We start from the raw sequence: 15,211 nt of genomic DNA, 5'->3' as shown, positions 1-15,211 counted from the left end.
TATATATATATATATATATATATATACATACATATATATATATATGTGTATAAAAGTTGTTTGTCAACTGTGGGTTTGAGACGTTTTTGTGATTAACTCATTCACTGCCAGCATAGGACAAATGGATATTTGACGTGTTTAGCCGTCAATGGCAGTGAATGAGTTAAAGGCGATACAAATAAACTTGACTTTACAAAACATTGGAGGAAGCTTTGACTTGAAACTTATTTGCTTTTGCCAGCTAAAACTAACACCTTCCGTAATAGTCTTAGCCCATTTGTTTATTTTTCCTTGCTAGGCCACTTTAATGACGCAAAACGTCGTCTTCATTTGCGACTGTTGGTGATTTGGCCGATAAAAAGACACACAAAAAAAACATTAAAAGCACAGAGCATTTGTGCATAAAATGATTTTGTGCTACCTAATGGGCTTTTTGGATGAAAGTCTGGCTGATTTCCTCCCGCGCTGCCCACCCAGCATACTGACACACACGCACGCACACACAAGGACTTCAACCGCTCTCTTCATTTGCGTCACTTTGGCCGAGTTAATTAGCCAAAGTGGAAGCGGCCAAGCGTTTAAGTGCAAATGATTCCCCGTCCGTCCTCCCTCTGCAGCCACTGTGTAACACGGGCCACATATCAAGGCCTAAGACCATTAAATATCATGTAAATATCACACGTTGACACATTAAACGTGATGGAGATATGACACATTACTGAGCCATTAAATATAATGTAAATGTGTATGCAAAGTGAGTACACCATCCAATCATGATACACTAACTAACTAACTAGTGAATCAACCAACTTTCAAACTAACTGATCGGCCAACAAAGTAACCAACCAACTGTCCATCCAACCGACTAACTAACTAACTTATAGGCTTATCAACTTCCTAACTTACAAAGTAACTGAGAGATCAAATGGCTAACTGATCACCCAACCAGGTAACCAACCAACTGTCCATCCAACCAACTAACTGACTAACTAACTAACTGGCTTATCAACTTTCGAACTTACAAAGTAACTGAGCAATCAAATGGCTAACTGATCACCCAACCAGGTAACCAACCAACTGCCGAGCCAACCGACTAACTAACTAACTAACTGGTGAATCAACTAACTCACAAACTAACTGATCACCCAACAAGGTAACCAACCAACTGTCATCCAACAGACTGACTAACTAACTAACTAACAAACTAACTAACTCGCTTATCAACTTCCGAACTTAAAAAGTAACTGAGCGTTCAAATGGCTAACTGATCGTCCAACCAGGTAAATAACCAACTGTCCATCCAACCGACCGACCGACCAACCGACCAACCAACCAACCAACCAACATGCTTATCACGTATCTAACTTACAAATTATTACAAATGGCTAACTAATTGATCACCCAGCACAACAACCGACTAACTAACTAACCAACCAATCAACCAACCAACCAGATCTGGTGGGTCACTTCCTCTGAATGTAAACTATTCTTGACTGTAAGTAACCAAACAAATTAACCAACACACCATGCGATCGTTGCATCCAATCGATGAACTGTATGTACATAGTCGACTTCATATTTTCTGTTTAATTTTCAGTTTACATTGAAGTGCATAAAAATGCCTCAACTTTGAAGATGTGTACAAATGAACGTGTTAAAAAAAAAAGGTATTGAAAAGCATGAAAAAGTTTGTTCTCTCTCTGAGGACATAAAGAAATAAAGTTGAATTTAGCAGTGAATCAAAAAGTTCCTTGAGCAGGTCCTTGGTCTTTGTGGGAGTTGTCGGCGGTGTGAGATGTAAGCACAATTATGGAGAAGAGTGCTTTAAAAAGCAGCCGCTTCCTCCCTGACCTCCTTCAGTTAAGATTTTGGAGGAACATCATAAAGGTGCACATTATCTCCCCCTGGCAGTCCAACAACTATTCAACATATTTAATCTCACTGGATACACATTTTAAATACTATTAACATTCCATTGACATAATGTGACCTTCTCTACTTGAAGTTAACTTTAAATGCTAAACGAAGATCGAATTTATGCGCAACTACGCCAAGGCCTAGCAACTAACTCAATAAGTAACCAAATATTCAACCAAGCAAACAAGCACCCATTCATCACTGACCAACCACCCTCCATTCAACAAACTGAGTGACTGACTAAAAAAAACTACGCAAGCAACCAACCAAACATCCAGCCGATCAAGTGACTAACTAACTAACCAATGGAAACAACAATCCACCCAACTAATGAACCAACCAATCGACCGACAACCACCTAGGCATCATTCATCATCATCAACCAGCCACCCAACCAAATAACTAAGCATTTAACCAACCATCTTCAGACAAATTTGACTGACGAACTAACAAACCAGTCAGTCATTCACGCAACCAAGCATCAAGCTAACTCTGCAAACAGCCAATCATCCAAGTCAACAACCTAGTGGTTAGTTAGTAAATAACCATTGAAACTAAAAACAGACAAAAATGTAATCATCCAGCCACTGACTTCCTACCTAACCAACGAAGTAACCAACAAAAGAACTATGCATCCAACCAACTGACTGACCAACTAACCACTTATCCAAACAAACAGCCAACTAAGTGACTAACCAAGAACACTGATTGACGGACCAACTAACCATTCAAGGTCCAACTAGTCATCTAATCCACTAGCAATAATCATTCAACCAACCATCCAACTGACATAACGGCAAGCCATCCAACCACAAACTGACTAACTTAACCAATAACTAACCATCAAAAACAATTGGCTCACTAACCAACCAAACAACCAACTAGTAAGCAAACATGCCAAGCCCCCAAACAACTGACCAAGCAACTTAAAAACATCCAAGCAAAAGAAATTGACTAACCAAAAATAATTATCCAACTGATAGACCATTAACTCCCATTAACTAATTTGCTCCCAATAACGTGTTGCGTTTTTTTTTAAATGTTCTAAGTGTCCCAAAGACGCATTTATACGTTTTTGTGTTGTTGTTTTTTTATGCTAGAGCATACAGAATGCTTTGATGCAGCCTCTCAACTGCAAAGTACGGTTGCAGATATGGTAGTTATTACACAAACGGCCAGCAGGTGGCAGCAGAGCAAAGGAGATCAACCAGGGCCATGTAGAAAGAAAGCTCAATTATTTACAATTTTGAATAGATTTGTGAAAACTGATGAAACTTCGCTCTCTTCTAATGCTAATTGCTGCAAAACGGAAACAGACAGAAACATACTTTTTTTTTCCTGATGAAAGAAGAGACTTTAATCTTTCTTTTGACAGATTCCATGCTTTTATAGCAATAGGACACAATATTCTGTGGGCCTGGCAAAATCAGTCAAAATCCAGTAAAACAGCCGGGAGCGAACGCGATTGCTTCTGTGAAAATGGCTGGGAGTGAATGAGTTAAGGACGCGATCAAAATGGAGGAACTGCATAATATGTACTTCACATAGTTCCTATCATTATTTCTTCCCATTTAAAGGCATCTAAATGAGAGAATGTTCAACTTCAGAAGGAGTCATGATGGAACGTTCGCAGTCAGCCTAAAACTAAAAAAAGGTCCATTTACCTGCGGGCAGCGGAGTCGCGCGCATTCGGCCTTGTGGCAGAGGACTTGACCGCGGGCGCACGTGCAGAATTCGCAGTCGCTGGCGTTCCACATGTCGCCGTGGTAACGCACGACACCCTGGTACAGGCAGCTTCCCCGGGCGGCGGCGCACTCGTCGCAGCACTGGCCTGCGCGCCTCACTTTGGTCTGACCCTGCGGGAAAGAGAAAATCCCCGCTTGAGTGACAACAAGTCTCACAAAAGGCGGAAGTTGCATGGAATTATCGCAAAAAAATATCGTAGAATGTGATTCAGTTCAGTTATGATATGATTCACTGCAGTTATAATGGGAAACGAGTCATTACAATTACGCCTTTCACTCCAATTATGATATTATTCACTCATATTTTAAGGCAAGATTCAAATAAAAAGTGATTCAATGTGATCCGACAACATTTCAGTTACGGGACGATTCAATACGGTTCACTCCAATTAAGATACGATTCAATAAGTTATAATACAAATACTTCCAAATACGATATGATTCACTTCATTTGCAACGTGATTTGATTCACTGAAGATTTGATATGATTCAATTCAATTACGTTATTATTCATGCAATATGGCATAAATAAAAATATATGATAATATATATGATTCATTGAAATTTGGGTACAATTCACTGCAGTTATGAGCCCATATAGTTCACTTCAATTTCATGTGACTCACTTTTCTTATGCTACAATTCAATTCCTTCCAATTATAATTAGGAGGGTGACGACATAGCAATATCACAAAAAATCGTGATACTGTGTCACCTGATAGATTATCGATACGCCTACGCAAGTATCGCGATATTTATAATTAATATATAGCCACTATAACGGCTCCATTGTTAATTACTTATTGAGCAATTACTTGGCGGGCCACTAGGGGGAGAACCTCATAAGAGTGGCGCGGAAATTGACGGAAGTCTTCATACGAAGAAGACTCATCAGCTTATTTTTACTTGTGTAAGACATTTATCTGCCCAGCAACGGACTCAGTTTTGCATACCTTTCTATGAAAAATGGATATCACATCTTCAATTAACATTTTAAAACATTTTATTTCTCATTGAAAAAACATCACTTTATGTCCCGGGTAGTTTGGTCATAGATTATCGTGGATTTATTACCTGACCGATAAATCGATGATCGCAGATATTGTCATATCGTGAGATAATCGTTATCGTGAGCCTTGTATCGCGTATCCCACCCCTAATTATAATATGGCTCATTCTGAACTGGATACGATTCACTCCAAATTGCAACACGACACAATTCACTCCTACTGTATTAGCATGTCTTTAACATCAATGACTTTCTTTTTTAATTTGGTAAAGGCAGATTTTCAAATATTTACAATGACTCATCAAAGCATCTTGTGTTTTTTTTCTTCTTTACATGCCAAAAGTGGAGTATAGCGGTGGCGAGACATTGAAGTCCGGTGACATTATTAGAACATTCCCTCACAAACTCGTCACACACTTTTGATGGACGACAATTGCGGCTGTCGCAGTGGCGGAAAGAAGAAAGTGAGATTGAAGTCGATGCACAGCATGCGACCACGTTGTGAATTTTGATCAACGCGAGTCAGCCAGCCAGCCGGCAGGCTTGCGAGCGAGCGAGCTTGTTAGCGGCGCACCCCCGCCTCTGATCTCCAACATCCCGGAGGATATTTTCACGCATGTGTTCCACGTAAAGAGGACATGATTAAAGTCCTGCGCTGACTTCTAACCCACCGTTCCTACTTTCTCGGTTTGGATGGTACATAAAGATGGCCCTCTTTAAGGACAATCAGCATCTTCTTTAAAGATTCATCAAGTGACAGTAAATTTTTCCATTCTGCCTTGTCTGGCCTACAACCATAGATTTTAACTGTATTATTCTACTATGTTCGTTACCTCTTAGCTACACCACAACCACATTAGAATATTACAGCTCACAATATCTACTATCTACCAACTGAGCTACTGACAAACAGTAAAAATAACCAATCAACCGATCAATTATCCAACTAACAAGGTGCTAGCTATATAACCCAGCATCCAAAAATCCAAATAACCAGACAAAAACTGTCCATCCAATGAACCAACTGACTGACAAACAAAGTGATCACCTAACAATGCAGCTAACTAATTGACCAACGAAATAACTGACAGATACATCTATCTATCTATCCATCTATCCATCTATCCATCTATCCATCCATCCATACCATCAAATAACCAACTATCCATCAAACTAACCAACTTACCAATCAAAACTGATAAAAAAAAAACAAACCGACTACCTAACTAACGATTCAAATGACCAACTAGCCAACTAACCAACCAACCAATCGAATGACTAACCAATCAAATGACTAATCAACTAACTAACTAACTAACTCTGACAAAATGGGAGACTAACTAACTGAGAAAATAGCTAACAAACAAAACAAACAAAGCAAACCCTAACTGAGGAGTCTATTTGAGGGAGGCGCTAACTAACCAACCAGCCAACTAACTAACTAACTGACCAAAATGCTAATAAACAAAGCAACTAACTGAGGAGTCTATTTGAGGGAGGCGCTAACTAACCAACCAGCCAACTAACTAACTAACTGACCAAAATGCTAATAAACAAAGCAACTAACTGAGGAGTCTATTTGAGGGAGGCGCTAACTAACCAACCAGCCAACTAACTAACTAACTGACCAAAATGCTAATAAACAAAGCAACTAACTGAGGAGTCTATTTGAGGGAGGCGCTAACTAACCAACCAGCCAACTAACTAACTAACTGACCAAAATGCTAATAAACAAAGCAACTAACTGAGGAGTCTATTTGAGGGAGGCGCTAACTAACCAACCAGCCAACTAACTAACTAACTGGCCAAAATGCTAATAAACAAAGCAACTAACTGAGGAGTCTATTTGAGGGAGGCGTTGTTTTGTTATATTTCCCAACCCGAGCAGTCGTTGGGTCTGGACTCGGCAGATTGATAAATAATCCAATGAATAAAATTAGGAATTATGAATGAATAAAATCCACCCTGGATATTACTGTGTCAGTCGTTATGTGACAATGCGCAGAACTGCCTCTCTGGTGTAATTGCGTCTTTTTATTACATTTGATTGCGTGCTCGTCAGCGTGTGCGCTTCTACGACTTCCTAACGAGATACCGATACCGACAAAATTGCTTACAACCGCGAATTAAATGTCAACTGTTGCGCGTGTATGTGCGAGCGTACGTGTGTGCGCTAGACAGAAACAATTCCACAAGGTCTTGCACCGCAATCTATTTGCAGAGTCTCCGTGCGCATCCAAATGGATGAGGATCTGCTCACTGCTGAATGTCAATGCGTATGCCAATGCCTGTGTGTCTTGATGGGCATATGTATGTCCATCCATCCATCCATCCATCCATTTTCTTGACCGCTTATTCCTCACAAGGGTCGCGGGGGCTGCTGGCGCCTATCTCAGCTGGCTCTGGGCAGTAGGCGGGGGACACCCTGGACTGGTTGCCAACCAATCGCAGGCATATGTATGTGTGTGTCTTTATATAGCTGTTTAGAACATTACGATTTATCATAGCCAGGTTTATCAAAACCAATTGCAATATAGTTAGTTAGGTAAGCGATAACCGAACGGTAGCCGATTTGAACTTTCAGGTGTGTTTCTGCCACATTCTGGTAGTTGTCTAGCACTTAATAACTAGCTAGAGAATGCTGTTTTAGCATTGCCTAGTTGAGTCAAAATCAGACAAATTAGTTAGCTGGTTAGGGTGTAAATGACTGTTCATCATGTTTTGGATACTCTTGGAAACTGTCTAGCACATTCGGGTGACAGTGAAGCATGCAATGATAATTGTTAGCACCAAACAGTCTATCACATTCCATTTAGTGTCTAACACATACTAGTAACTGTCTTGTTTAGCACATTCTTAGCTATCTAGTACAGCGTGTTTTGATAGACGTCTAGCATGTTGTGAGAACGGTCTCGGAAATACTTGTAACTGTCTAGCACCCTCAAGTAACTCATTCTGGTAACTATTTATTCGAGCATGTCCTGGTAACTGTCTAGTTCTTAGCTATAAATGTTTGGTATGTTCTGGTTTATTGTCACCTAGTTGAATCAAAATCGAACAATTGACTTAGTAAATTTAGCTGTACTTGTCTGATAACTGGGCGTCGCTTGAGATAGATGGCACTCTTTAAGGACAATCAGCATCTTCTTTAAAGATTCATCAAGTGACAGTAAATTTTTCCATTCTGCCTTGTCTGGCCTACAACCATAGATTTTAACTGTATTATTCTACTATGTTCGTTACCTCTTAGCTACACCACAACCACATTAAATATTGCAGCTCACAATATCTACTATCTACCAACTGAGCTACTGACAAACAGTAAAAATAACCAATCAACCGATCAATTATCCAACTCACATCAAATATTCCACAATGAAAGAGGTTCATGTATTCCAAAACGTACTCAATTTGTCAGTTCAGAAGATAAAACGAATCATGAGAATGTGAACAATATTCACGGCCCGTTCCTCTTTCTCATCTTCCTATTTTGCATCCTCCTCTGCATGTCTAATGACGTCTGACATGTCAGTGTGACCCCGTGTTCAACAAAAAAAGCATTCCATCTTCGGTTTTTCTTCAAATTGGCGGCTCTCTTCGCCGATATTTCTTTGCACGGCAGGTTTTGAAAAACACGACTGCGAATGGGTGACAGAATTTGTTTTCTTTCCACTTCAGAGTTACAATTTCACCAAAAGCAGTCATGAGCCTGAGTTACGGTGGCCCAAAAGTGTTGTCTAGCACTAAGCAGTAACTGTTGAGTGTTGTTGTTTAGTACTACCGCTAACTGTCTAGAGCCCTCTGATAATCAATCACATTTTGCCTCCAGTGTCACTGTCACAGTGTGTGTATCTTTTGTTTGTTTGTTTGTTTTTGCTAGAAAGTCAGGGGTAGGCCATCATTTTTGATGGTTGAGGTTAGGGAAAGGCATTATGTCAATGAGAAGTCCCCACAATGATACAAAGACAAACTTATGTGTGTCTTTTGTTGAACATACATTGCAAGGATAAACAATCGCCAACTTTTCCCCGCCTCCCCTCCTGTTTGGATTCATATCCGTGTCTGTGTTTGTTTGTGCGAACTGTGTACACACTCACCTTATCACAGGTGACCGGCCGGCAGGTGTGTGCGTGACATTTGGAGTGACCACGCTCGCACACACACGTGGTGCAGGCGTCCTTTTGCCACTGCTCGCCATGCTGTCGACACACGCGCACGCACGTTAGATTTTCTGAACGTCCTGAGGTGTACCTAATGAAGTGACTTTACCTGGTACTGCTTCCCAGCAGACAAGCACGGGTTGGAGACGCACTGAGGACAACACTGACCGGGCTGGATCACCAAGTTTTCATTCTGAGGGAGATCAGACTGTTTTTAAATGCTAATTCTATAAATGGACAGGAGAGTGTGAAAGGGGCTCCGGGAGGTTGTGTTGGTGACTCACAGGTTTGCAAGCCACTCGTGGACACTCGGCCACCGAGCACCGGACGTCCCCGTTGTGGCAAACGCATCTGGAACACTGGCTGGGACGCCACTCCTCGCCGTCCCTGTACTCCGAACCTTCCCAGGAGCACGACTCTGACACACACATACGCAAACATGGCCATGAGAAACATAGAATTTGGTAGTTATGTCTATTATGAGCAGACCCACAGAAAAGCCGAGAGAAACCAGGCCCGAAACAGCACAGGAAGTCTGCCATTTTGCTTTCAAGTGGACGACAATGGCAATTTCTGGGATCCTTCGAAGCGTTTGAAAGTTCAGAAACTGAAGCCAGTTTCACTTAGCAACGTCAAATTTGGTAGACACCTATATCGCGAGTGCACCCACACCCACAAAAAAAGTCTCAAGAGGCCATGCTCAAGAATACACAGGAAGGAATTTTACCAAGGTAAAATGAAAAGTTCTCCAAAAGTTCCCGCAGTGCAAAAGCGCCGATTGTGGCTCAAAGGAGCCATTTTGGGGTCATTTTGTCAATGTCATGTTTAGAAAATTCAGCCTGTGAAGCCAGTTTTATTTAAAAACAAGAGATTTAGTAGCCATGTCTACCATTTGTAGACCCACAAAAAAAAGTCTCAAGAAGCTATGCCCGAAAAAGCACAGTGGGTCTGCCTTTGTGGTTCAAAGCAGCCATTTTGGGGTAATTCTGCAATGTCGGGATGTGACACATATTGAGAAAATTCAGCCCGTGAAGCTGGTTTTATTTAACAACATGAGATTCAGTAGGCATGTCTACCCTGAGTAGACCCACAAAAAATTCTCAAGAAGCTATGCCCAAAAATGCACAGGAAGTCTGCCATTTTGATTTGAAGTGGTTGATGTGGGTTATATTGGTAATTTCTGGGGTCCTTCAAATTGTTTGAAAGTTCAAAATCTGAAGCCGGTTTCACTTAGCAACGTGAAATTTGGTAGACACCTCTATCATGAGTAGACCCACAAAAAAAGTCTCAGGAGGACATGTTCAAGAATACACAGGAAATCTGTCATTGTGGTTCAAAGGAGCCATTTTGGGGTCATTTTGTCAATGTCATGTTTAGAAAATTCAGCCTGTGAAGCCAGTTTTATTTAAAAACAAGAGATTTAGTAGCCATGTCTACCATTTGTAGACCCACAAAAAAAAAGTCTCAAGAAGCTATGCCCGAAAAAGCACAGTGGGTCTGCCTTTGTGGTTCAAAGCAGCCATTTTGGGGTAATTCTGCAATGTCGGGATGTGACACATATTGAGAAAATTTAACCCGTGAAGCTGGTTTTATTTAACAACATGAGATTCCGTAGGCATGTCTACCCTGAGTAGACCCACAAAAAATTCTCAAGAAGCTATGCCCAAAAATGCACAGGAAGTCTGCCATTTTGCTTTAAAGTGGTCGATTCGGGTCATATTGGTCATTTCTGGAGTCCTTCAAATTGTTTGAAAGTTCAGAAACTGAAGCCAGTTTCATTGAGCAACGTGAAATTTGGTAGACACTTCTATTGTGAGTAGAGTCACAAAAAAAAGTCTCAAGAGGCCATGGCTCAAGAATACACAGGAAGTTTGTCATCGTGGTTCAAAGCAGCCATTTTGGGGTCATTTTGCCAATGTCAGGGGATCCAACACGCATTGAGGAAATTCAGCCCATGATGCCATTTTTATTTAACATGAGATTCAGCAGGCATGTCTACCTACCATGTAGACCCACAAAAAAGGCACAAAAAGATTTTATGCCCAAAAATGCATAGGAAGTCTTCCATTTTGCTTTGAAGTGGTCAATTTGGGTCATATTGGTAATTTCTGGGGTCCTTCGAATTGTTTGAAAGTTCAAAATCTGAAGCCGGTAGCAACATCAAATTTGGTAGACAACTCTATTGTGAGTACATCCACAAAAAAGTCTTAAGATGCCATGCTGAAGAACACACAGGAAGTCTGTCATTGTGGTTCACAGCAGCCATTTTGGGGTCATTTTATCTACGTCAAGGGGGTCCTATAAATATTTTGAAAATTCAGTCCCTGAAATCAGTTTCACATAACAACATGAGATTAAGTAAGTTTGTCAAAAAAAAAAAAAAAAGTCTCAGGAAGCGATTCCCCGAAAAGACACAGGAAGTCTACCATTTTTGATTAAAGCGTCCATTGAGCAGGAAATTGCTTACTCGTGAGTCACAAAGTCATTAAAATGTTCTCAAACAATCTTAAAAGGAGCAAATGTGTTGGATAGAGAGTTGAAATGTGCATGATTCATCCCAACAAAGATAAGCAAAGCTGTTTCACATGCAAATGATGGACGGACGTTTGAAAGAAAGTTAGATAGCAACCGTTGCTGTTGTTGTTGTTGAGGTGAATGTGTTGTTGAAATCCTCAAAGCTATTTTGAGTGCAATTTCACGCACTCCCGTGAGCATGTGAAATTTGTACAAAGCAGCCTCCTGCCTCTTTCTGGCATTAGCATATAATAGCTTTGACTGACTAAAAAACATTAAAGTGGTGCGAGGAAATGAATGTATGCAAACGTGCGTCGTCAGGGGTGCGATTCCGACGGCCTCACAAGCACTTGGGCGGAATAAAGGAATATTACCAACGTTGTAAAAGCGCTCTTCAACAATGAACAGACTCCATGGAAGCGCTCTGGTCAGTTTGACCGTGTAAGAAAGCAGACAAACGTATGATGACGTCATCGTGAGATGATTCCAGTAGTCTTAGTCTGTAGGTGGTTTTAATCAAAATCAAAGCTTTTCTTTAGGTTTCACCTTACTAACCGGGTTTACTTACCTCCACTGCGAGCGCACTTGGGGCAGCATTGTCCGGCCGGGGTGAAAGGGTTGTGGTTGTCGGGGCAACTGAGGGCGGGGCAGCGGTGGGGGCCGCAAGATGCTACGCCTTCGGAGCACTCGCACAACGTACACGGCAAAGGACTCCATTGGCTGTCATGCTGAGAGAACCAGACAATGTTTAAGAACTTGTCCTTAAAATTCATCAAGTGTTGTCGGGACTTACGGCGTAAGTGACACCCTGGTAGTTGCACGAACCCTTGACGGAGGAGACGCACTCCGGGCAGCATTGATCGGCGGGAATCCTCAAGCGCTCGCCCTTTGGACAACACAAACAGCATCAAATGCTAGATATCAATTTGACTAATATCAAAGTCTCAAGACTTTACTGTCTAGGGATGAAACACAAGAAAATGTGAAGCTGAGGAGATGCTTCAGTCCTGATCTCGGTCTGCATATTGGTCCAGGCCTTGCTCCTCCTTGATAATTTGGTTCATTCGCAAGTCTGTGTCTGGTTTAGCTTGTCAGGTCCTGGTCTGTGTACTGGTGTTGGGCTATCCCTTGGACCAGGAGCCCATCTACGCCTTGATCACTGTCTTTATCTTGGTAATGGATTGTTCCTTGGATTGTTCTGTGCCCTCGTGCTGATGTCTGTTTTCGTCATGGTCTAGGTCCTGCTCCTTGGCTAGACTTTGGACCATTCTATGCTTAATCTTGGTCAATGCCTTGTTCTATGTCCTGGTCTAGGTAGGATTGTTGTTCTGTGACTTGGTTCAAGCCTTGATTCTGGTCTAGAGCTGGTTCCTTGTCCCAGTGCAAAGCTTGATGCTAGTCTAGATCTTGGTAATGGATTAGTCCCTGGTATATGCCTTTGTCCTTGGTCAATGTCTTAGACCTGGTCTAGGCCTTGTTCCATTGCTTGGTCTACCACCTCGAGTAATGATCTAGGTTAGAGGTGGACAAACTCGGTGATCGAGGGCCTGAGTCCTGCAGGTTTTGGAGGTTTCCCTCTTCCAAGTTCCAACACAATCTGATTCCAATCAATAGGATCGTTATAAGGCTTATGCAGAGCCTGCTGATGAGCTGATCATATCGAGGACTGAGTTTGCCCAACCTTGGTCAAGGCCTCAGTACTGATTGAGGTCTTGCTCCTTGCCTGGAGTTACACAGAGGTTTCCAACTAGATTGGTCAGTTAGGTTCCAGATGTAGTAGTAGTAGTAGTAGTAGTAGTAGTAGCAGCAATGCTTTTCATGTTCAGGTCTTGAACTAGGCCTCAATTCTGGTCTCGCCCTGCCCTTTAGGTCCACTTGTAGGTGTCCATTCTGGGGTAGGCCCTGCACTTTTTCTAGCCATAGGTCTGGGCTTGGGCTTGGAGTTGGTCTGTTCCTTGGTTCTGATATTGGTCCTTCTCTTAATTGTGGTCTAGGGCTTGTTCCACATCCTGGTCTAGCCGCTTGGTCCGAGGACCCTTTAGAAAAGGCCTTGTTCTATTTGTCACAATCTCCTTTTCCCATTACTGAACTGAATCGAATGCGAATGAGTCGGCACAGGCCGTCATGAAAAACTTCAAATAATAATAATAATGATGATGACGATAATAATAATAATAATAATAATAATAATAATAATAATAAAATGAGAATAGTATGGCAAAGCAGGGGGAATGAGGAATAGGATATTATTAAGGGGGGATGGGGGGGGGGGTATATATGGCTCCATGTCAATTTAACGGCACAGCAGACGGAGCCACGAGAGAATTACGGGGGAAATAAAACATGATTGCATTTCGGCACCAGTAAACAGACAGCCACATGTTGTCATTATAAAAACGGACATATTGCGGGAATACATCAATGGGATAATGGCCGTGTGTCCTTTTTGTAGTTTAGCAGATATTTTTATTTTTATTTTTGTGTCGTCCTCTCACGGGTGTTTTTGCTTCCTCTATATTGCTTAGTCTGCAATTTTTGTTTTCTTATTTTATTGCCACCAAAAAGGATGTGAAAATGATTTGCTGTGGAAACTTAAATGTATACATTGGAATAAAAATAAATGTATACATTTGAATAAAAATAAATCAAATGAACATTCATGTAATATTATGAATACTAAGAAGCAATAATTGATAACAATGTTATTAAATAAAAACATTTTAATAATAAGTAAAGTACAACATTATTTTATTTATTTAATATTAATTATTGCCATTATTAGGAAGAGTCAATAATTAAAAATTAAAAGGTCAATGTATCAGTTTATTTATACACGTATATTACACTTATTATTATACAGTATAATAAACGTATGTTAAAAAAAACACTTAAAAATATGTAAAATGTTTTAAAATGATGTCAAAGTAATATAATAACTGTAATATGTTTAATAAGATTACTAATAAAACGAAAAATAATTATGCCAATATAATAATTACATGAAATATATTTACACAATTAATTATTTTTAATGACAATTAATGAAGGGTAAAAAATAAAAAAAAAATTAAAAAAATACTGCCCTGTGATTGGCTGGCAACCAGTTCAGGGTGTACCCCGCCTACTGCCTAAAGCCAGCTGAGATAGGCTGCAGCACCCCCCGCAACCCTTGTGAGGAATAAGCGGTCAAGAAAATGTATGGATAAAAAAAATACTAGCAAGTGCAATGACTTACCCGCTGGAAGTTGCACTGCGGGTTGGCACATTGGACGGGCGCACAGATGACTACGTTGTCGTGGCACGTACACTCCCGACATGACTGCGGTCGCCACGACGACTTGTCCTGTTGGAAAATAAAAGAAAACGAGAAGAGAACAATTATTAAAAAAAAAAAACTTTTATTCACAATTTCTGATGTTTACATATGCTAAACAGGTGTTGATACAACACTAAACAGAAAAGTTTTTTTTTTTTTTTTAAGTTACCAATAACTTATTGCTTTTCAAAAATTTTAGAGCCATGCAATAAATAAAATGCTGACAAAGCAGTTTAAAAATATATATATAAAAAAAAAAAAATACCAGTGTGGCTGAAAGCCTAGTAATTAAAAATAAATAAATAATCAATAAATAAATAAGTAAATAAATAAATAAATTTATTTATTTATTTAAAAAAAACACAAACAAACAGGCTTACTCAAATCTATCTCATGGAACCATTCTTGTTATTTTGGGGGGAAAAAAAACAAAAAAAAAAACAACAACAAAATCAGGGATAACATTTGTTGTCAAGCATTTATTTTTATTTTTTTTTAACTAGTCAGTAAAATATCAAAAACTGTGCGGATGGACAAATAATACAGTACC

At 40.3% G+C, this 15,211-nt stretch overlaps 1 protein-coding gene across 1 annotated transcript in view; it reads right to left on the bottom strand.

The window, feature by feature from the left end:
- The window catches only part of fras1 (Fraser extracellular matrix complex subunit 1), a 189,718-nt gene that overhangs the window by 129,429 nt on the left and 45,078 nt on the right, over positions 1–15,211 (bottom strand). Inside the window, exons 3-9 of the mRNA XM_077522572.1 lie at positions 14,581–14,688; positions 12,139–12,231; positions 11,914–12,073; positions 9,116–9,249; positions 8,941–9,024; positions 8,769–8,870; positions 3,582–3,773 (exon numbers count right to left, since the gene is read on the bottom strand). Coding sequence (XP_077378698.1) covers positions 3,582–3,773; positions 8,769–8,870; positions 8,941–9,024; positions 9,116–9,249; positions 11,914–12,073; positions 12,139–12,231; positions 14,581–14,688 — 873 coding nt within the window. The remainder of the gene's footprint in view (positions 1–3,581; positions 3,774–8,768; positions 8,871–8,940; positions 9,025–9,115; positions 9,250–11,913; positions 12,074–12,138; positions 12,232–14,580; positions 14,689–15,211) is intronic.

This window comes from Festucalex cinctus, chromosome 5 (assembly GCF_051991245.1).
Source record: "Festucalex cinctus isolate MCC-2025b chromosome 5, RoL_Fcin_1.0, whole genome shotgun sequence".
Lineage (NCBI taxonomy): Eukaryota > Metazoa > Chordata > Actinopteri > Syngnathiformes > Syngnathidae > Festucalex > Festucalex cinctus.
The sequence above is the reverse complement of the archived record's forward strand: the minus strand, read 5'-3'. Positions and strand labels throughout refer to the sequence as shown.